The 22291-nt window shown below is 42.3% G+C and overlaps 1 protein-coding gene across 5 annotated transcripts in view; it reads right to left on the reverse strand.

Annotated features, from left to right (window-relative positions):
• Positions 1–49: 49 nt before the first annotated feature.
• The window catches only part of LOC105010831 (voltage-gated potassium channel subunit beta-3), a 28849-nt gene continuing 6607 nt past the window's right edge, over positions 50–22291 (reverse strand). Inside the window, exons 1-14 of one of the 5 annotated variants that reach the window (XM_010870471.4) lie at positions 19321–21213; positions 9343–9386; positions 9193–9230; positions 8871–8950; positions 7026–7070; positions 6712–6756; positions 6565–6608; positions 6400–6486; positions 5543–5628; positions 5299–5419; positions 5089–5183; positions 4816–4942; positions 4524–4612; positions 50–4305 (exon numbers count right to left, since the gene is read on the reverse strand). In XM_010870471.4, the coding sequence (XP_010868773.1) occupies positions 4216–4305; positions 4524–4612; positions 4816–4942; positions 5089–5183; positions 5299–5419; positions 5543–5628; positions 6400–6486; positions 6565–6608; positions 6712–6756; positions 7026–7070; positions 8871–8950; positions 9193–9230; positions 9343–9386; positions 19321–19586 (1257 nt within the window). In that variant the 5' untranslated portion in view covers positions 19587–21213 and the 3' untranslated portion in view covers positions 50–4215. Of the gene's footprint in view, positions 4306–4523; positions 4613–4815; positions 4943–5088; positions 5184–5298; positions 5420–5542; positions 5629–6399; positions 6487–6564; positions 6609–6711; positions 6757–7025; positions 7071–8870; positions 8951–9192; positions 9231–9342; positions 9387–19320; positions 21214–22291 lie in introns of those variants that run through there. The other 4 variants (XM_010870472.3, XM_034293351.1, XM_034293350.1 and 1 more) reach the window with 4 other exon arrangements.

Genomic DNA, 22291 nt, shown 5'->3' on the forward strand with positions numbered 1-22291 from the left:
CACATTGTTAATATTAAATGTGCTGAAATAATATTCAAGTAGAATTATATATTTTGTATTATTCTTGAGTTTATTCACTGTGCCTTTTTGCAGCTGTCTGTCAATCAGTGTGGGCTACACAGAAAAAGCAAGAACATTGTTTCAATTAATTCCAAACTGTTTGTCATTTTGATTGGGCATGTTCTTAACTCAACAAATTATAATACATTAAATGTCAGGAATTATGGAAATTAAGGTATTCATCAGTTAGTGAATCACAAAAAAAGTAGTGAATCACAAAAAATATGTTTTGAAAGTACACAACATAACATCTGATTTAAAATCATTCTCCTTCGTTACCATGCCATGTGGACACAGATGCTTCATCAATCTCCAGCCTGTCACACAATGTTTTCTCTCTGTCCAGCAAATAGAACGAGCAGCAGCCAAAAAGCTGGAGTTGTGCTTGTGAGTCTAACTCAGACATTTATATCTGTCTATTCTGCCAGTTAAATACTGTCAGAAACTATAATCCAGAGCCATTTACTGCAACAATTCAAGTTAAGTGTCTTTCTTCAGGGCACAATAGGACATTTTTCACCTGGACTATTCAGGAATTCAAACCAGCAACCTTTAAGTTACCGACTTAACGCTTTAACTACTAGCCTATCTATCACCCTTGCATGTCTGACTATTGAGAAACATTTGGTGGAATTTGACCCAAATGGAGTTGCTTAGACTGGAATTTGAAAGAGATTGTCATTTTGTAGTATATGCAGTGCATGCCCTTTCTTAGTCATAACTAACAAAAAAGCTGTCATTTTCAGGATCTCAAGTAGCCTATATGTACCCTAGATGTCTCTCACTCCCCACTTCTCTCCCACTTTGTAAAGGTCAGTTCTCCAGCTGTCTCAAAGTGTTAAACGCAGAGGAACGGAGCAGAAGCTGTGTGAGTGGAGGGGAGCACAGACATTGCCCCACAGACCACTCTATTTCTATGTCGGACAGACTGCAGGCTGACGAAGCACAGGGAAAGAGAGAGAGCCCAAAGAGGTGATGTGACATGCAGCGAGAGGGCAGATGGACTCGCCATGGCACCACTGTGCAATTGCTGGCCATTAGTCGCTCCCATTGTGTTCAGGTCTTTGGAGAAAAAAAATCCATTAAGGTTCGGAACGCATTGGGAAAGTGTGGGTCTGTGAAAGTCAGACTTCTTTTTGGACCCATTTTTCTTTTTACATTTGAAAGGAAAAAAGAAACTCTTAGGGATGCGTATTGATATTCATTTTCAAAGTTGCTACTTTGATTTCAAGAGAAACATCTGTCTGAATTGAATGAGACTTGAAAAGAGGTGTTAGAGAGAGAAGAAAAGGACCTAGTAAGTGTCTGAATGGTGTCTGGGTAATACTCTGTGGCCTCGACAGGCGTGGAGGCTGTGAGGGACATTAGTGGCGAGCAGGTGGGGACCAGTCTGTCTGATCACACTGGCACACAGTGACAATGATGGATGTCTCGTCATCTTTAAAATATCCCTGTCCACTGCTACCATGGAAATGATGCTCCTGAGGTACCCTTCCTCAAGGGCGTCTAGAAAATGGTGACCGTCTCGTCTTCTTTTGCTCACACATGGATAACCAAGCCACCTTGATGAATGACAATATTATGAGCATCACGTAACATATTTGCTAATGGATGCATTCAATAGAAAACCAGAGTATTATTTTCTCTAACCTGGTTGTAGCATGCAAACATACATGCCATTGAAATACTGCTTGTCCCTGTTAATAACTGCAATATGGTGAACCCTTTAGCCATTTAATGGTTATTGGGGGGATCATTGACATATGGAAGCTTGCTATTTAAAATCAATGTAAAATATATATATTTTCTTTTTTTTGCCATAGTCAAAAGGCAGACAGACCATGAAAACTGCTTTGTGTGTGCACATATTATCCTGCCAAGTGTCTGGTAGATCTGGTTTGCGTGACCACCAAAAGACAAAGCAGCTACAGTGAATGAGGTATACTTTTTCAGATATTTAAAGACAAGCATCATACATTCAAAACAGGGGTTGCTTTCTTTTTTGTTTCAAGACAGTAAAATAGAAGTTACGCAGGCAAAGTTACAGTCTTAAGGAGTGTTCCAGGCATGTATACTGTGTAGTTGATTTTCAGTTGAACCTAGATCCTGTTAACATGATTACATAAACACAGAACAAAACAGCATGTGAATCTGGTTGAATTTGTCATTTGCCTAATTCATAATCCTCACAAGAATCCAACATTTTCCATATTCCAATTAAGAACAGTGAAGTATTTACATACACTGGAAATTAAAACAAACAAACTGGTATCAAAAATGCACAGAGAACACTCATCAGTAGTAATAACAGAGGTAACTATGTCTCTCACTCATTTCAAATCCATTAGTGACCTGAACCTGATCACAAACCAAAATTTTATATGAGAGGTTTAGATAGCAGGACTAAGTCCTGATACAAGGAGAAATATTTACCTGGAACTAACAGAAATGAAATACAGCCAAACGCATACAGAAATATTGAATAAAACTGGGAGAGAATAATCATATTTTCATGAAAACAAACTACAAGGAACTCCAGAAATAGGCTAAGCAGGTGTGTCCAGACTGCCCAATAAAACACTCATGTCATCTGTTTCAAACCAACACTGACCTCATCCCCAGAGACATGTGCCAAAAAGCCCACTGCATTTAATCATCAGTTACCACCTGACACCAAATGCACTGCCTCCCACCAGTCTGAATACTGATGGCTGCTAGGTCCTGTGCATTCGTTTGCATCTTTTGGGAAATATAGAAAGACTCATGTGCTTTTACAGGCCAATGATAATGTAAGCGTGTGCACGTGTTTTGACCGTTTTGTTTTGTCCGTTGTCTCACCTGTCATTTGTCCACTGCTAAATGAGGCCGTGATTCTGCAACAATTGTGTCCTCAATCCATACATGACCCTGCAGCAAATCCCTCAGTCTGACTCATTGGCAGTTTGAATGAACACAGTCTTACACGTCATTGAATTTACAAGAAAATGCACAATGAAGCATATTGGATTGGATTGTGACATTATGTGGTGAACATTGAACTTTGAAGAAACCTTGCACCTTTTAAGTCATGCAAAGGTTATGATTTGTCTGATATGTGACCAATTTCAAATGGGTTTGCTAAAACAAAGCGTCCTAAAACGCACTGAAAGACTGCATGTTCAGCACAGTGGGTTGTGCCTCCGTCTGAGGGGGAATAACACATCTAAACAGTACCGTTAACTAGCAGTAAAGAGGCTCCTCCAAACAAGCCGGAAAAGGTTTTCATTGTCTTCTACGCAGAAATGGTTTAAGACAGAGGACAATATACACGACACAGAGCCTGTCGGCGGGCTGAAGAGTAAATAAAGCAAAGCTTATAGATGTTTCCGCGGAGCCTGGATCAGCCCCTTCCAATTGCTAGTGTAAAAAAGGCTGCTTCGAGGGGCATTGAAAATCTACACAAACCACGAAAGCCATGCCACATTTAACACCCTGCTCGGGCTGGTCTCTTAAAGGGACATGCGTACAGTTTACACACAGAGAAGACACCAAGGAAGACGCCGCTGTCAAAGGACACAGTGACACGCCGGACACTCGTGTGTTGCTAACCTTTGGCTCTCTGCTGGGTACTAAACATTATGGGGCCCGCAGGCAGTGTTTGTCCTGTGACAGCGTGGGTCACCCAGCCCGTGGGAGATGTCAGAGCTGTGTTGCTAGAAGTTGCTTCATGGCATCAGGGAGTTCTCCTCCCATTGATGACAGCGCGACTGTTGATGAAGCAGGATGCGGTTTGCATGAAGACACCGTGCGTCTCCTTCAGTTAACTGTCTCTGTCTTTTTCCGTCTTCAGCTCTGCCCTCATTGGTCTCTCTGGATGACGGAGCCCTGATGCTCGATGAGTCGGCCCCACTCTCTTTTTGTGGACATTATCAGTCTGTGAGGGATCTGCGATATACATACTTTGTGAATGTTTGTTTTTGCGCGTTAAAATATTTTGTTTTTCTGTACATGACACAAAGCAATGCGCAGAATGGATTGTGCGCAAATACTGGAAGCACAATGTTGCTGAGGGCATGCACGTTGTTGGTTATACTGAAGGGGGAAAGAGCGATGTTCCTCAATGTAAAATAATTTGCCTTTTTCTAGACCAGTGTCCTTTATGCAATCATTTCCGCTTCATGCCCGTGGTTCCTTCTTGGAGTGGGGCTTGTTTCCCAGCAGTGAGTCAATCTCAGCCACAGTCTGAGGGGTCATCTGTGAAATAAGCTGCAGGCATAATATGGCATGTCAGTTAATTACCAGGAAATAGATGTTTAGTGACTGCTAGCTTGTTCGCTTGCTTTAAGGATGCCTGGAATCTCTTTCCATTGCATTTGTATGTGATTATGTTGACCATCACGTGCATGTGTTACGACAGTGTCATTAGTTTGATGAGTGTATAGAGTAACATCTCAGTAGTGTGATGTCGAGGAGAGTTTCCTTACCCGGAGAGCGCCCAGGTTTTCCACCAGCTGGTCAGTGTTGGAAACACCCAGCAGCACTGAGCTCACGCCCTCGCTGCGAAGACACCAGGCTATAGAAGGACATAGGGAAAAAGAAGAACGGGTGGGGGGGGGGGCGCTCAGCGACGCATGCTGAGAAGATGCACCAGGCTGACACCACCTGTGTTTCACTATGTTCTAAACAAGATCTTTCAGTGTCAGAGAAATTAGATAACGGAGATGGATGGAATGCTTGACCCGCGTACACACACACACACACACACACACTCCATACCGATGGCTAGCTGCGCGGCAGTGCAGCCCAGTCTGTCAGCCATTAGGTGGAGCTCTTTGATCTTGGCCAGCTGCTTCCGTCCCTCCTCGCTGTGGACGCGTTCCTTCAGCCACTGATAGCCCTGTGCCAATATGAGACGGGACAAACGCGGAAATATTCAATCGTGTCAACCACAGTTGTAGGCCGAAAGGAAAAAGGTGGGATGGCAGCTGAAGAATTTCAATGAAGTTCTTATTTCCACTCATTCCAAAAAAGAAATTCTGGAGAACTCACTTTTATGTTAGCCCTGGAGATATCAGGAACCCCCTCGCTGTACTTCCCTGTGATTAGTCCACAAGCCAGAGGAGACCAGGTCATTGCCCCCACACCTGGACAGCAGAGACACGGAAACATTTAGGAAACATTTCGACAGCGTTCTCTGCGAGCGACACTCTGAGGGAAGCTGGTGCTGTTGGCCGAACGGCGTGCCCGCGGTTGACTGACCTATCTTATGGTAGAGGTCGGGGAGCTGCACCTCCACCTTGTCCCTCTGGAAGTAGTGATACTCTGCCTGCTCACATACCGGTGGGATCAGGTTGAACTGACGCGCCACAGAGTACGCCTCCTGGTGGTGGGGAAGCGGAACAACGTTGTCACCGTCGAGTGCAAATGGCCTTGTGTCGTTGACTTCTGAGTGCAGGTGTTGACGGGAATGTTTTAGGAAACTGGAAGGATGACAGAGACTCACCATGATCTCCATGGCGCTCCAGCGAGAGGTGCCCCAGTACATGGCCGTGCCCTGATTTATTACAAAGGTCATGGCTCGGACTATCTCTGCAGATGACATAAACCCACTTGTTAACAGATTGTAATGAACATATTCTAATAAGCGATTCCCTTTTCGTACAGGATTAGTGCAACTGGAGCAGGTTGGTTATAGGTAATGTCAACGCATGTGCACACACACACACACACACATCAAATCTGTGCAGAATTTTTAGCCCCAGACATGTTTGTCATTAATGGGGGGAGATAACCATTCTTTTGTCCCCAAGGTCCTCACATGCTGGTGTGAATTGTGAAATTGTGAATTGTGCTCAGTTTGCCAAAGAACATGGGATGATTAGCATAATGTGCACATAGCATAACGATTATTAACCTAGTTTATCTTGTAACCTCTTTAAAAGGGGTATGCATATTATATTATTCATATATACTGTATAATGAATGAATTGACAAATGCCAGTTAATTACATTTTTGCGTACAATTAGTAGTTGTTATTTTTGACTTCCTCTGAACTGAAAGACAGGCATTCCCAAGGAAAGTTTAAATATCCTAGAACAGCCTCAAGTCTTTAGACATAACAGTACATTTTTTTTATGAGCAATTCTTTTTTAATTACACTGAGCAGTAAAGCTAGTCCTGCCAGAATGTAAATTTTAAGAAACTTTTTACAACGCCATAATACACAACATAAAGTGTTGTTAGCACAGCAGAAGACTGCATTGGAACAGATGGACAGTTAAAGTGGTAGGATTGATGTGACAGAAGACTGCAATGGAACAGGACATTAAAGTGGTTGGCCTGATGTGACTGTAACTGACCTTCCATAGGGCTGTTGACATCATTACGGTTCGCAAAGACGATGTCCACATAATCTAACTGCAGTCTGGATAGAGACCCTCTCAAACCTGTAATGTAATTGGCAACATCATTGTCATTATTATCATCATCATCTTTATTATTATTATAGGTGAATACGATTTTACCTTCAATGATGTGCTTCCTGGAGAGTCCTCTTTCAGTCTCTGCCCTGTAGGGTGATAGTTTTCAAGTCAGGGGAAAAACATTTTGGGGACATTTTGCAAGAACTGTGGAGAAATGATATCTGGCATTCTTCCCCAAAGAATACTTACTGGCCCCCCCAGTAGATCTTGGTTGTCACCACGTAACTAGAACGTCTTCCAACGTGATGGGGGGAGAGGTCAAAGAGCACAAGGATGAAATAGAATATATATATTTATCAAACTTCTATAAGATTGCAACCACTGAGAATAGCGTTTGAAATAGTGCCACCTTTACGAGCTGTGATGAAAGACATAAAAACATAAACCATAAAAATGACATTTGTTCTTAAAAATAGGAATAATGAGAAATATTTAGAATTTAACATATTTAGACAGACGGCTATTCATATGCAGATGAGTCACAGAAATATGAGTAATATCACCTCCATCCTTTCTTTTTGATGATGTTCCCAAGGGTGATTTCAGCCCTGTGGAGAGAAGACCTGACTAAATTAAAATATGAAAAAAGGAAATAAACTTGAAAGATGGTCACAGAGTGGGAGAGAAAGAGAAAGTGGGAGAGAGTTATACAGTCAGGCATTGTATAGAGAAATTGACTGTGTTCACATAAGCAGCCTACAGTACCATTGACTAATATCGGCACCCATGGTAAATATGACAAAACCGGCTATGAAAGAAATGTATTTTTTGTTTATCCTTTTTGTCTTTTATTGAACCTTCAATTGAAGTAAAATTACTGGAACATTTTCAAATTTATTCAATACAAAATTTGTCTCCAAAAAATGTGTGCCACAATTATTAGCGCCCCTAGAATTTTTTATCAGTAAAATCTAACTGAAGTATATTCCCATTCATATTTAATTTTTTAAAGTACAACTGAGTGACTAGGAACACTTAAGTGGTAAACCATGACTTTGAGTTTCACAGGGGTATAAATATGAGGTGACATACAGGCCAAATTCCCAAAGACATCCATCTCTATGGGAAAGACCTGAGAATAAAGTAACAATGTGAGACAAAAGGTTGTTGAGCTGCACAAATCAGAAAATGGCTCAACAATTGAAGATGCCCATTTCCACTATCTGGGCAATGATTAAGAAGCTCAAACCATCTGGAGATGTTAACAATCGGCCTGGAAGAGGAAGTGTGTCTATATTGACCCCAAACACAGTGAGGAGGATGTTTCAACTGGCCAAAGTGATTCTGCATGCACGACGGGTCTCAGATCCCATGCCATGTGTTCTCCAACCTCATTACGCATTACAGGAGAAGACTCAGAGCTGTTATCTTATCAAAGGGACAAAGAATTAAAGGAAGGGTGCCACACATATATTTGACATAAATATTCATTTTATGACAATTTTGTTCTTACATTTTTTACATTTTAGTTTAAGTTTAGATTTCTGTGGATATTTTGAATGAAAGATGAAAACAAGAAACAAACAAGAAACAAGGCAAGCCTAGTTCAGCTGGCGTCCAATTAAAAGTGATAAATGTAGTTGCCCTCCCTGGATTCGAAATAGGGTCTTCCACGTAAAAGGCTGTCTTTAACCACTATGCCACTGAGCTATACGTGTCAAGAGTTGGTATAGCGTTTCAACATTAGATCATTTTGTCACGCATTAACATTACACCAAGTTTGAATATTTTGCTAGACATCATTAAGCACTGTGTTAAACTGACTAACGTTTCTTATTAAGTTTATTTCCACCACAAATAGCATCTATGAACTGTATGACTTTTGCCACTGGCCGTTTAAAAAATCTTATTAGCCAGTAATATTTATCTAGACACCATAAACAAGTTTACCTCCACCACAAATAGCTATGAATTGTATAGATTTTGCCATTTTAACAGCTTATTAGCCAGATGTGAATTACATTGATACAATAACTATCTATGACGATAACTTACTTTTTCGTTAAGGGAAAAGACGAGAGAATCATGTAGCCAGCAAAGTTTTTGTCTTTCCTGAACAAATCCTAATGCATAATTCGAGTCAGTCAGTTAGTAAGAGACATTCGCCCTTCTAGGTTTACATGGTCCGGCAGAATTTTTAGGCTGTTTGGTTCATATTTACCAAGAGTGCCAATAATAGAGGAGGGCAATGTAATTATGGTCCCCTTCTGTGTGGCTAACTAGTCTTTTGACCGATCAGATCAGTTTCAAAAATATATGTTGTGAAATATCTGATTTGGGCTGCCTGTGTAAACACAACCAAAGACAATGCATTGAATAGAGCAGTGGAGAGTGGCGTAAAGGCTGACCTTCCAGAGGCATACACCTCTGCTGTGTCAAAGAGATTCACCCCAGCCTCATAGGCAATGGTCATCAGGTTCTCAGCCATCTAAGGGGACAGAGACAAAGAGACGGTGACAGAAAGAAACTGACGGAGACAGACAAAGGAAGACTGATGAATAGAGACTTGGACAGAGAGAAAGAGAGAGAGTGGGATAGGGAGAGAGACGGAAAAAAAGACTTAGACAAAGAGGGGCTTACAATGTCAGACAAGGGCTGAGAGGACAAGCACATCTTCAGACCGGGTTAAACATGGCGTCCGAAGTCATTGTTACATAATACAATACTCACCTCGTCAGAGATCTGTGATCCAAATGTCACCCAGGTGCCTACAGTCAAAATGACACAGAGACAGACGAAAAGACAGAGAGAATCAGTTCTGTTACATTGCTCGGGGAGTCTCTAATGCATATTGTTCTGGTCCATTTGTTTTGTACTCACCCAACCCCAAGCAGGACACACGCAGGCCAGACTTCCCCAGGTTCCTGAGGCAGAGAAAGACATGGATTTTGATGAGAGAAAACAAGAGGTATGAACATTTCAAAAGGTGACAAAGCTGCACAACATACTGTAAGCCCAAAAGGGTTAGTAAAAAGATACCTACATTTGCACTTCCAGATCTTCCAGCATACTGAGCACAATCGCAGAAATGAGTTTCCAAACACGGTCAATGCCAACACCTTTCCAGTAAATTTAACAAGCCCATCTGCAGTTACACATTGTGAATAACCTTTGGTAAAGCCAAGACATGTATTTGGTTTAATCCGCTAGGCTATCTGGATAAGTGAGTGTATTTTTGGCAGTGATACAAGGACCGCCACGGCCCAAGTTCCCAGATGGCCATGCTCGAACAGCTGACCTTTACTCTTCTCACATCAACAGTTTGGTGTAATATATTGTACTTCGCCATTACAATGGAAGTGCACACCGCGGTACAACCTCTAAGCCGGTTGAAGCGGTGTATACTCAGCTCATATCCGTGAGAATATGGTGCTGATTGACACGGTTTGTGTGGTTGGGGAGACCAGTTCCGGGCACATCACACCTGGTAACTCAGACAGTTGGCTGTTGAAGGGCAGGATACAGAAGGGATCAGAGAGCTGCTGTGAATCCTCCAGATCATACAGGCGTGTGCCACTGGAAATCATGCAGGCTTCATCCCCCCATCCTCCTCCTCCCTTATTCAAATCAGCTGAGGAGCCAGTTGGAGAGCAGCCGAACTGCAGCGGAACTCATTTCTCCTCACCGTCTTTTGATCTGAGTGCCTCGCCCCTCTCTGTCTGCCTGTCTGTCTGCCTGTCTGCCTGCCTGCGTCCGCCACAAATAGCCGGATGGAAAGAGACAGACTGTCAGAGCGTTTCGATTGAGGCGGATGGGAGCGCTGCTTTATTTCCCCTGCTCTATTTTTATTTGCCTGGCCAGCTATTTTTAGATGTGAGCATAAAGTATATTGTGTGCACATTTTGTGTGTCTGTGTGTCAGATATACTGTTAAGAAATAGCGCCCGGGTAATTGATTGATGGATGTGTATGAGCGGGGAGAGACGGAGGAAGGAGCACCTGATAGCAAATTGCATGAGTCATTCTATGTCCCCGTAAAACCAGCCCCTGGGAAAAACAGTCACTAGCTCCCACTTTCAACATTGACAGGGATTAAAACCACAGCATATTGGCCACATCAACACAGATATCTGACATTTTAGCTGAGAGCCTTTCCTGCCAGAGTTGGTGTTTTTTACTGGTCTGATAGCAGCATGTGTCTCCAGCTTAATTATATCCTTTCATTTTTTTGGATGAACACAACCTAAGGCTGTAGCCTTTAGTGGAAACCATGCATCAATGTCACTTTGAGAATTCAGTTGGGTTAGAGAGAAACGTAGAGGCAGTGGGGCAAGTGTGAGTTGGGGCTGCCACTGCTGGAGCCCATGCACTTGTTTGTGGTTCTGGCTGATTATGATGGAGTGTGACTGTCATTGTCAATGTGTGTAACACCCCCCCCCCCCATGCACTTGTTTGTGGTTCTGGCTGATTATGATGGAGTGTGACTGTCATTGTCAATGTGTGTAACACCCCCCCCCCCCCCCATGCACTTGTTTGTGGTTCTGGCTGATTATGATGGAGTGTGACTGTCATTGTCAATGTGTGTAACACCCCCCCCCCCCCCATGCACTGCTGCAAACTGCAGAGCTGATGTCAGTTAGTCAGTAGGGAAGCACATGGACACACAGACGAACAGATTAAAGAAACATAAGAACACAAAAGACTACCGTCTCCATAGCTACGGGACAGACTACAGTATCCATAACTATGGGATATACTACAGTATCCATGGCTACAGGACATACTACCTTATCCATAGCTACTGGACATACTACAGCATCCATAGCTATGGTACATACTACAGTATCCACAACAACAGGACATACTACAGTATCCATACTACAGTATCCATACTACAGTATCCATACTACAGTATCCACAACAACAGGACATACTACAGTATCCATAACTACATGACATACTACAGTATCCATAGTACAGTATCCATAACTACAGTATCCATACTACAGTATCCACAACAACAGGACATACTACAGTATCCATACTACAGTATCCATAACTACAGTATCCATACTACAGTATCCACAACAACAGGACATACTACAGTATCCATACTACAGTATCCACAACAACAGGACATACTACAGTATCCATACTACAGTATCCACAACAACAGGACATACTACAGTATCCATACTACAGTATCCACAACAACAGGACATACTACAGTATCCATACTACAGTATCCATACTACAGTATCCATAACTACATGACATACTACAGTATCCATACTACAGTATCCACAACAACAGGACATACTACAGTATCCATACTACAGTATCCATACTACAGTATCCATAACTACATGACATACTACAGTATCCATAGTACAGTATCCATAACTACAGAACATACTACAGTATCCATACCTAAGCATAAGCATAAGTGTTGTGGTATGACCAATATGATGTCATACCCGTGGTTTATGGTCTCTTAAAAACCAAATGGTTTGATTGGCTGATAGCCATGGTATATGAGATGATGTATACCACGGGTATGGTATGGTATATCACATCATTTCTTACTGCTCTAATTGTGTTGGTAACGGGGTTTATAAGCACAATAAGTGATTTGTGATGTATAGGTAATATACTACGGCTAAGCAATTTGTCCAGGCACTCTGTGTTGTGCCTAAGAACAGCTCTTAGCAAAGATATATTGTCCATATACCACACTCCCTCATGCCTTATTGCTTACATATACCACAGCTATCAGCCAATCAGCGATTAGGATTACATTTATAATACATGACATGCTACAGTATACATATTACATGATTGTACTATAGTATCCAAAGCTAAATAAAATGCTACTTTATATGAACATAAAAACATGAGTCTATGTGAGCTGGTCTGTGCGCTGGTCTCTGTGCTCACATGAATATTCACGCTTGACAACAAATGAACACAAATATCCAAACAGCCATGCATGCCTGCACTCAATCACAATGAGCAGATACACACAGTCACAGATGCTTACAGTAAATAGGGCTTCTTCTGGGTTCAGATCTATCCTGCCCACCACTAATATTGGCACCCCAGGTAAATAGGAACAAAACAAAAATAGGAACAAGAATTCAAGCAAAATTTAACTGAGGTATATTCCCGTTCATATTTTACGTTTTTAGGTTCACCTAAACCGAGTGGTTCGGAATACTTAACATAACCAAGTGAAACAGTTAAGCCATGACTTCCTGTTTCACTGGGGAATATGGGAAAGACCTGAGAATACAGTAATAATGTGTGACAAAAGGTTGTTGAGCTGCAAAAATCTGAAAATTGCTAGAAAATTGCTCAAAAGTTGAAAAAGTCAATTTCCACTACCAGGGCAATAATTAAGAAGTTTAAAGCAACTGCATATGTTTAGAATCTGCCGGAAGAAGAAGTGTGTCTATATTGACTGCTCTCACAGTGAGGAGAATGTTTTGAGTGGCCAAAGAATCTCCCAGGATCACAACTGGAGATTGTCAGATGTTAGTTGGGTCTTCGGGTCAGAAAGTCTCCAAAACAATGATCAGATGCCACCTACATAACCACAAGTTGTTTGGGCGGTTTGCCATGAACAAGACTTCGAGGTCATCAAGCAACAAACTCAAGCGCCCACAGTTTGCCAAACATTACTGGAACGTTCAGTGGGACCAGGTTCTATGGTCAGAAGAGACTGTAATAGAGCTTTTTGAAAACAAACACCAGAAGTGGGTGTGGCTTAGACAGAAAGATAGCCATGCAAAAAAGTACCTCATCCTAACTCTGAAGTATAGTTGTGGATTTTAGAAACTTGATCCAAAGACCCTGAGAAACTTGTCAGGATACATGGTATCATGAACTCTTTCAGGTACCGGCAGATGTTAAATCCAAACCTGACTGCCTCTGCCAGGAGGCTTGAACTGGGCCGTGGTGGGACTTTCCAGCAGGGCAATGATTCAGAGCACAACTCAAAATCAACACAAAAATGGTTCAATGACCACAGAATCAAGGTTTTGCCATGGCCATCTCAGTCCCCTGACCTAAACCCAATAGAAAACCTGTGGGATGAGCTGAATAGGGGGAGATCCACAAATGTGAGAAACTGTGTATATGAGGATTGGTCTCAGATCCGGAGATGTGACATATGGAGGTTTTGTTTTCAACATCCTTGCATTGGCTTCACATTACTTTTAAAGTATTTAAAAAATACATATAAATACTTGAAAACAAACATTAGGGACTTGTGACTTGACACAATCTGATATGTGGAACTTGGGATTTACTTGAGTCTAGCCTATCATTATTTGGGACTTGACTTGAGACTTGAAGGTGAAGACTTGAAACTTGCTTAAAAAATGCAACTTAGTCTCATGTCAGCTCAGATCCCTTGCCACGCGTTCTCCAACCTCATTGCGCATTATAGGAGAAGACTAAGAGCAGTTAACTTGTGAAAAGGAGATTGCACAAAGTATTAAATGAAGGGGTGCCAAAAATAGATTTGAGACAAATATTGGTTCCATGATAAGAATCTTTTTTTCACATGTTTTAAATGTAATGAAAAGGTGAGATTTTTGTTAATATTTTAAATGAAAGATAGAGGATACAAAATACAGAATTTCTTTTCTCAGTGTTTTGCTGAAATTTACCAAGGATGGCAATATTAGTGGACTGTATTTTCTCTCCTGCCATAAATCCTGGAACCCATGTTAAATGAGTACAGAGACCTAGTTATTCTATACACCACTATACAGACAGCAGACACGTTTGTGTGTTATGGTCAAGTCTGCATTATAGCCTCCTCTTAGGACCCACCTGAGACAAGCACAAGACACATACAGTACAGAGGGGTAAATGGACAACTCCTCAGGGTAATGGCATCGTCCAAGTACAGCTGGGACTAAATGTCAGAACACACACACACACACAGAGCATGCTGTTTACTGGGTCACACTACACTAATTCAACCTCTCTCTCTCACACACACACACACACACACGCCAGTGATGACAATGACACACACAAATGCTAACAAGCACATGCTCTTCTACCACAAACATCTTCACTTTTCCTCCAAACAATCTTGACCTCATCAACAACCCTGTTTTCCTGGAACTCTCCATCAATGGCTCCTCTAATCCTCAACTCTCCACTCTCATTACATTACATTACTGTTTGGATGAACAAGCATTGATAGTTCTGCTCCAACTCACAGAAAAGGAACATACAGTACAAGACAGAATAATTTAAAGGGCAAATGAACTCACTGATTTGACCTCGTTTTCAAGCTTGCTCATTAAGAAATGCAGCTGCCATGACTGAAGCCAAAACATCTTGGGGGTGTGATTTGATGTTGTTGTACAGCGTATTTGAAGGGGGAGATCTAAACTTCATACTCCTTTTGTCCTTTGTCCTCTTCTCAAATTGGATGAGGGAGCCTGAATTCACTCCCCTATGTGCTTTTCCTTCAGTGGGTTTTGAGATGGAGAAAAGTTGACGCAAGGTACAGGCAATGGATGAGATATTCTGGGTGTTGGTTCTTTCACCAATTACCTTAGCCTTACTTCATTACTTTATCGCTGCCAGCTGTGGGTTTATCCAGGACACGATCTGGCACCACTTCATACACAGAAACAAATACAAACAAAAATGTTGGTCCCATGTTTCATAAGCGGAAATAAACAATCCCAGAAATGTTGTCAAATTTCTCTCAAATTTTGCACACAGATTTGTTCACAATTCTGAGGAAGCGTGTTATTGGCATGATGACTGCAGTAATGTCCACCAGACCTTTTGCCAGAGAGTGTTATGTTCATTTTTCGAGCATAAGCCACCTCCATAATGGTTGTACAGAATTTGGCAGTATTTTCAACCTGCCTCACAACCGCAGACCACATTTAACCATGCCATTCCAGGAACTTCCCGTCTGGTTTGTCACTGACGGAATCGTCAGACCAGCCCCCTGGGCAGCTGATGACACCATGAATTTCAGCAAAAACTGTCAGAAACCGTTTTAGGGAAGCTCATTTGTGTGCTCTCTGTAATACTAGTCACAGACTGCTTCATATCCACACCCACAACTATTTTAAATGTTGCTGTGACCTGTATTCCTGGGTGTGTCAAATACATAGACGAGGACCAAGTAAAGAATGTATTTCATTTGATTAATTTCCTTATATTACCTCGGTAGAATTTTGAGAAATAGTTATTACATAATAATTGTCCTATATTTTACAACAATTTGAGCCACACTTTTAAAGCAGAGAAGTTGATTTTCAGTTCATTTGCTTTTTCATCCCAAACTCGTCACAGACATTGTATATTAATAACATATTGCTTAAGCAGATCCCAAAGGAGAAATGTACATGAATATGCGTCACAAATACAGAGTAACACAAAAGAAACATGCTGTTCATACTAATTATGCAAATACCGAGGCATGCGAAGTCTTTCACAACTTTCACTGACATCCTACAAACCAACAGGAAACACGCACGCACGCACACACACACACACACACACACACAATCTCCCAGCTCCTGTGCAGAATGCTGCAATGCACCGCAAGTGTTGACTAAGCGGAGGAGAGAAGGGAGTGTAAGAGGGAGGAAGATAAAGGGGTGACAGAAGAAGTGAGGAAGGGGGAGAACGGTGGAGCGAGGGGGGAGAGATTACAGGGAGAGAAAGACATGGAGAGAATTCTAGACACAGAACGGCAGGAGTGAGGGTGAGACAACAGTACAAACAGAAACCAAAAGACAGACAGACTGACAGTCAACGCGAGTGGCGGCCGGTGTGCTATTTCCCGACCTGCCTAAGTGTCCCTCTTAGCTCTGATTAATGCTGCGGTTAATGAGTTTGCATTACGCAATTAGGGTACATGCAGAGAACAGGGAGGCAGAGAGGGGTGGAGTGTTTCTCCAACCTCCTCCTCCAGTGTCCCTCAGAGCGGATGACGACACGCAGAACCAGAACGCTCACAGTCAACATGGGGGGGCTCGCTGGAATGACTATGGTCACTAACAGCTGTTCTCTTGAGGAGGAGCTGAAATGAGCCTCTCGTCGTAGATACAGTGGATATCAAAGGTCTACACACCTGCATTGAAAGTGGAGCTTTTGTCTGTGTAAAGGCTGAAATCAGGACCCATCATGTCAGTCCTTTATTCATAAATGAACTGAAAAATAATTACAAAAAATACAAAAATGGTTGCATAAGTGTTCACAGTAATACTTTGTGGAAGCACCTTAGGCTTCAATTACGGCAGTAAATCTGTTTTTATAGGTCTCTATCAAACTAGCTAATCTGGAGTTTGACATTTTATCCCACTCTTCTTTGAAGACAAGATCCATGACACAACTTCCCTCATGGTTTTGGGAGATGGAATGTGTCTTGCAATGTTCATATGGTATTAGGTGGGTTTTACTGTGAGATATGGCTTTAGTCTTGCCACCAAACCCCATTCCTTAGACTTTTGGAGAATACCCCCAATAGTTGTAATATGCCGAGAGTGCCCAGTTCCTGCCTTTAAGGTCCTCCAACTTGGCAGGAACGTCCTGATCTGTACAATATCCTGGTGGTGCCATCTTGTCTCCACTTCTTAATGATGGTCTTGACAGTGTTCTGTGATGCATGTAATGCCTTTGAATGCCTTTATCCTTCTGCAACACGTAGCCAAGAAACCTTCAAGGAAATCCTACAGGAGTAACTCACCTTATTTAGGCTAACCAGATTCACTTAAATCAATGTCAGGAGACCATTGTACATTATTTGGAAGGCGATTGGTTACATCTGAACACAATCAAGCCGACATGTGTGCACACTTATGCAACCAATCAATGTTTACATTAAATTACACCCCCCCCCCAAAAAAAAACTTAAATGTTATAAGATCTTATTAAAGGCTGGATTTCAGCCTTTACATAAACAAAATCTGCATTTTCAATAAGGATGTGTATTCTTGTTATATCCAATGTAATTGTGTGTAATATCACATTGCTTGGGCAGGGTATTTCTGTCAGCAAAGTAAAGTGACATCATATTGTAAGATTTAAACAGATCCTTGATGCAAAATATTTAGTTGTATTGTGTGTTCAAGATGTTTAAGTTCAAAGAATGTTTTAGACCAGTGGTTTCCCAAGCTATTTCAGTTACTGTACCACCAACAGAATTTTCTTCTGCTCTTTTTATCAGTGAGCCGATGGTTTCATGAGTATTAATAGCTCCTGTGCATAGACCACTTCCTCCTGGGGTCCCTGTACCCCTGGTTGGAAAGCTCTGTTCTAGACAAATAATTAACAAATCCCCAAAACAAGTGGTCTCTCATAGTTATCCATGCACACATTTGGCTTAGTGATACTCCCAAAACAAGTGGTCTCTCATAGTTATCCATGCACACATGTGGCTTAATGATACTTTCAAAACAAGTGGTCTCTCATAGTTATCCATGCACACATGTGGCTTAGTGATACTCTCAAAACAAGTGGTCTCTCATAGTTATCCATGCACACATGTGGCTTAGTGATACTCTTTTCTTGAGGCGGTGGTGGGGCCTGCAGGGTGAATTTGGGCTTTAGGGAGAGAGATTCAGATAGGCCAGGGAAAGTCTGAGAGGAACCGGGGGAGTCTGATAGAACCAGGGGGTCTGCTGGAACCCAGGGTGTTTGATAGAACCAGGGGTGTCTGATAGAACCAGGGGGAGTATGACAGAACAAGGGGGTCTGCTGGAACCAGGGGGAGTCTGATAGAACCGAGGGGTCTGGTGGAACCAGAGGGAGTCTGATAGAACCGGGGGTCTGGTGGAACAAGGGGGAGTCTGGGAGGAACAGGAGGAGTCTGGGAGGAACAGGAGGAGTCTGGGAGGAACAGACTGTGGTTACTAGGCACTAAACAGGGTGTTAGCGCTGGCAAAGGTAGCTGCTGGCCCTGTGCCAGGGCTTATGGGCTGTGTTCCCATGGCAGAAACCCACTAGCCAGGTTTATTATTCCTCATCCAATTAAATCAAGATATGCACAAAAAAATACAAAACTCTAAGTACAGGCATCACATTTCCTCCTGAACCTCATTTCCTATTTAAACTGCCTCTTAATAAATGAAAACTTAATTGAGTGAAGAGAATGGTGTCACGTTTGAGCTAAAGGGCATTTCCTTCACCCATCTAGAATAATAGGGTGGGATGATGTCTGGGGAAAGATACTTTCCTCTGACGTCGACAGCGTTCAATTCTATTAGGTTCCATCTTGGAATGGCTACAAGGGATTACAGATGTCTGTCGTCTGTATTTCAATATCACAATGTGTGAAATTGAAACAGTCCCATTTTTATTCTTATCTGGTGATGCTAATCCTATGAAATGGGTATAAAGTACTAGATTTCCACAATAAAGTTTATACAGCTGGATGAATTCAACGTTTAAAAAAACCAGCACACACACGTATAAATAAGCATGAAAAACACCAACACAAAATCCCCCAGACGCACAAATGATGGAATCCTAAGGTAGCCATTCAACCTCCCTAGCTCGTGTTAATTTAAATGCAATGGAGTTAGCCTTGGAAGCAGGCTGTTTAAGAGGCTCTTTGTGGTGTACGTTGAAGTGCTCTGGGGTAACCTGAGCTGCTATCATGTTCCCGAAAGAGGTCTGAGTCTTTCATCATAATGATCCATCGTTTAAGTGGGGGTCAATCAGCCTTCGTTAATCTTAAGACAAAAAATCTGACAGCTCTCACTCATTGAATGATACGGTCTTAACAGGATGTTTGACTTATGTCGGTGTGCCCTTTCACTGTCCACCAGAACTATTCAAGCAGCCCTCCCGATACCCCCACCCAGCTCACCTGTACTTCATACTGCTGTGGCGCCCAATGGCCTCCTTCATGTGGGCATGGCCTTGGGGAACCAGGCGGGACCCTGACGGCTCCCTGCCAGTGGATTTGGCTGAGCCCTGGGTGTTGTAGTTGCCATTACCCCCTTGACAGCTCCCGCCGCCTCCACCACCTCCCCCACTGCCTCCCCCAGGAGGTGGCGCCGTGCGAAGGCCACATAGTCGGTCCTCACTGCGGCTCTTAAGGTTGTGCTCCGTGCAGGCGAAAGAGACCTGCATGTCGACCAGTGCCTAGTCTCCGACACACTAGACCTAACCCCCTGAGAGGCTCTTTGGGCTACTGCTTAGTTTCAGACTCTGAAATTCTGAGGTCTGCAAAATTGAAGATTCGAGCTGCTTAGATCGAATACAGACGTTTAAAAGCGATTATGTCCATGTCCAGACAAATGGCCAAATAGTGAAGAATAGAATCCACGAGCCCGGCAAAATCCAGGCCCTAACCTGGCGCACGCAGACTCGCAGAGTCAGCGTCTGGTCTGGCTCCGACGTTCCTTTCCCTCTGTGGGTTGTAGCAGCCTATGCGGAGCAGTTCAGAGTTGGCTCAGTCTAAGCAGGTTTTCTATTGGGAACATCTCTGTCATCATCGTCGGGGAGTAGTAACATTATTTTGTCCTCCGAGGCTGATCGGGGGGTGCCGCTCCACGGGCTCGGGTAGGGTAGCTCTCCAACAGCGCTCTCCACAGCACCGGGAGCGCAACAGATTCCTCACTTGAGACAAGCCGGCTGACTTGCCTGGTCTTGATGAGACACCCGGAAAGATCGTGGTGATGATGAAGACACCTGTTACGATATGTTTTTGATAGGTAGGGCGGTAAAGCATTCGTCAGCTTGCTTGTCTCCTTTTCAGCTACTACCGGAGGTTAGTCTATCAGTGTCTAGCACAGCTAGAGACCCGAAGTGCGCCGCAACAAAGACATTGGGCTATCATGGGCTACAGGCATTTTGCTTGCACCTCTGGGTCGCTTCGCATATTTCGTCGCAAATACAGTGAATAAAAAGCACATCCACATTAATTGGCTCGCAAAAGTCATTACGCGCTAAAACACCATAGTCTTCTCATGCACACATTCATTGTATTTCTGCCCAGCTTCACGCGACAACATCGAACTGATTGAGAAGGGAACATCAGCACCGCCAAATCGCGTGCTAATTTAATCCACTTTGATGAATAGCCTACTGTCAATAGCATAACTGCTATAATCTCCGTCGGATATCCGCGAGGCTATACATTTCCCTTATTAAAAGGGAATCATATGCATTTTCATGTTTACCAAATTCACACCGTGACAATTCACAGTAGCCTATCATTGATAAAATTATCTAATCACATGAATACAGCGATGCATTATACACTGTTTCATTATGTCCAACTGTTTCATTTGAGCTGTTGATGATGATCGCAAATACGTTCAGCATTATAATTCCGATGCCTGGTTCTCCATGCAGAAGCTCCCAAAGTGTTAAATCACGACACAAGAAAAGTCGATGATGCGAGAAGCGTCTCTCCCTATCGCTCTCTCCTCTCTGTGTAGGGTACGCATTAAACCGAACCGGTGCTTTCTAGCACACGACATACAGCAAATGACCAGTATATATTCTGCTCTAAACTACAGCAACATTCAGGGCGGTCTCACGAAAAAAACTCTAAAATCTTTTATACTACACATCCATGAACCTGTACTGCTGTTAAAGACAATCCCCTTTTCAATGACCCCTAATGACCACTCCCTTTTCAATAACCACTCAAACATAGGGTTGACGATTCCCCTTTCCTATTTTACATTTAAGCCTTGTCAGCCTCTGTCTGTCTGTCTGTCTGTTTTTTGCCTTTTCCTTCCACCTCCCACACAGTTATGCATTAAAGTAATATCTCTAACCTTTACAGTTGGTATATGAGAATGCTGTGTAGATGCTGCCTAATACTGTATGGGGTAAGAGTGACCGGTAGAGATGAGGACGTACTCTGCGATGTCAGTGGATGCTGGAGAGAGATGGGGATATTACTGAACGGTGTAATCAGCACACATTTTCAAATTTTCTTAGTCGTCTTTTGGGAGAACCCTGACATAAGTTGTCAGGTATAGCTTCGGGTATATGGGCCAGATGGTAGACTGGTGTGCTGCGGGAGACGAAAGAAATGCTCTAAAACTCTCCCTACGGCGTCATCAGTGCTATCACACACGAATACTAATAATAAATGTCTGACAAAATTATGAATTAACATTTAGCCAACCTGTGACGTTTTTTTTTTACATTAACCTCTTGAAATAAAATGCCATATCGTAATACCACACCACATTTACATTGAAATTGGAGTGGTTTAGTGGATGCTTTTATCCGTGAGTCTTACAGTATTGAGTGCAAACATGTTTACGGTTCAGAGTTTCATTTTATCATTTTATAAACCAGTTGGGATTAAGTTCAATTAATTTGAGAGCTTAATTTACAAGTCATCATTGACAACACTAGTAGGAATCAGAGAGGCTGATTTGATATATGAAGTATATGAGGTATATAAGAACTTAGGCTTGTTTTTCCTTTGTTCAGTTCTACAGTATTATCAGATCTTGTTCAATGGTGTAAAATAACTTAATGTCAAATAGGTAAGGTAGTAGCCGTCATGCTCGTTTTTTTATTACTTTTTACAGGCTGTCATCCTTAATCAAACAATGATTTGGTAATACAACGTAAGTTAGGCTGATTGGCACAAATAATTTCTAAGTATTTTAAGGCCATTTTCAAGGGTCGTTGAGATTTTAGGATTTGGGGCAAAAATCCTGAAATTCGAATCTGCCAAGAGTTAAAAACATCAAGAATATAGAATGGATACAATACCGTTTTTCTCAATCGCTTTGGCTAATTTTTCTTTAACATTCTCTAAATTGTAAGTACAATCGTCACAACTGTTTCATTAAACATCACAA

The sequence above is a fragment of the Esox lucius genome, chromosome 7 (assembly GCF_011004845.1).
Source record: "Esox lucius isolate fEsoLuc1 chromosome 7, fEsoLuc1.pri, whole genome shotgun sequence".
Lineage (NCBI taxonomy): Eukaryota > Metazoa > Chordata > Actinopteri > Esociformes > Esocidae > Esox > Esox lucius.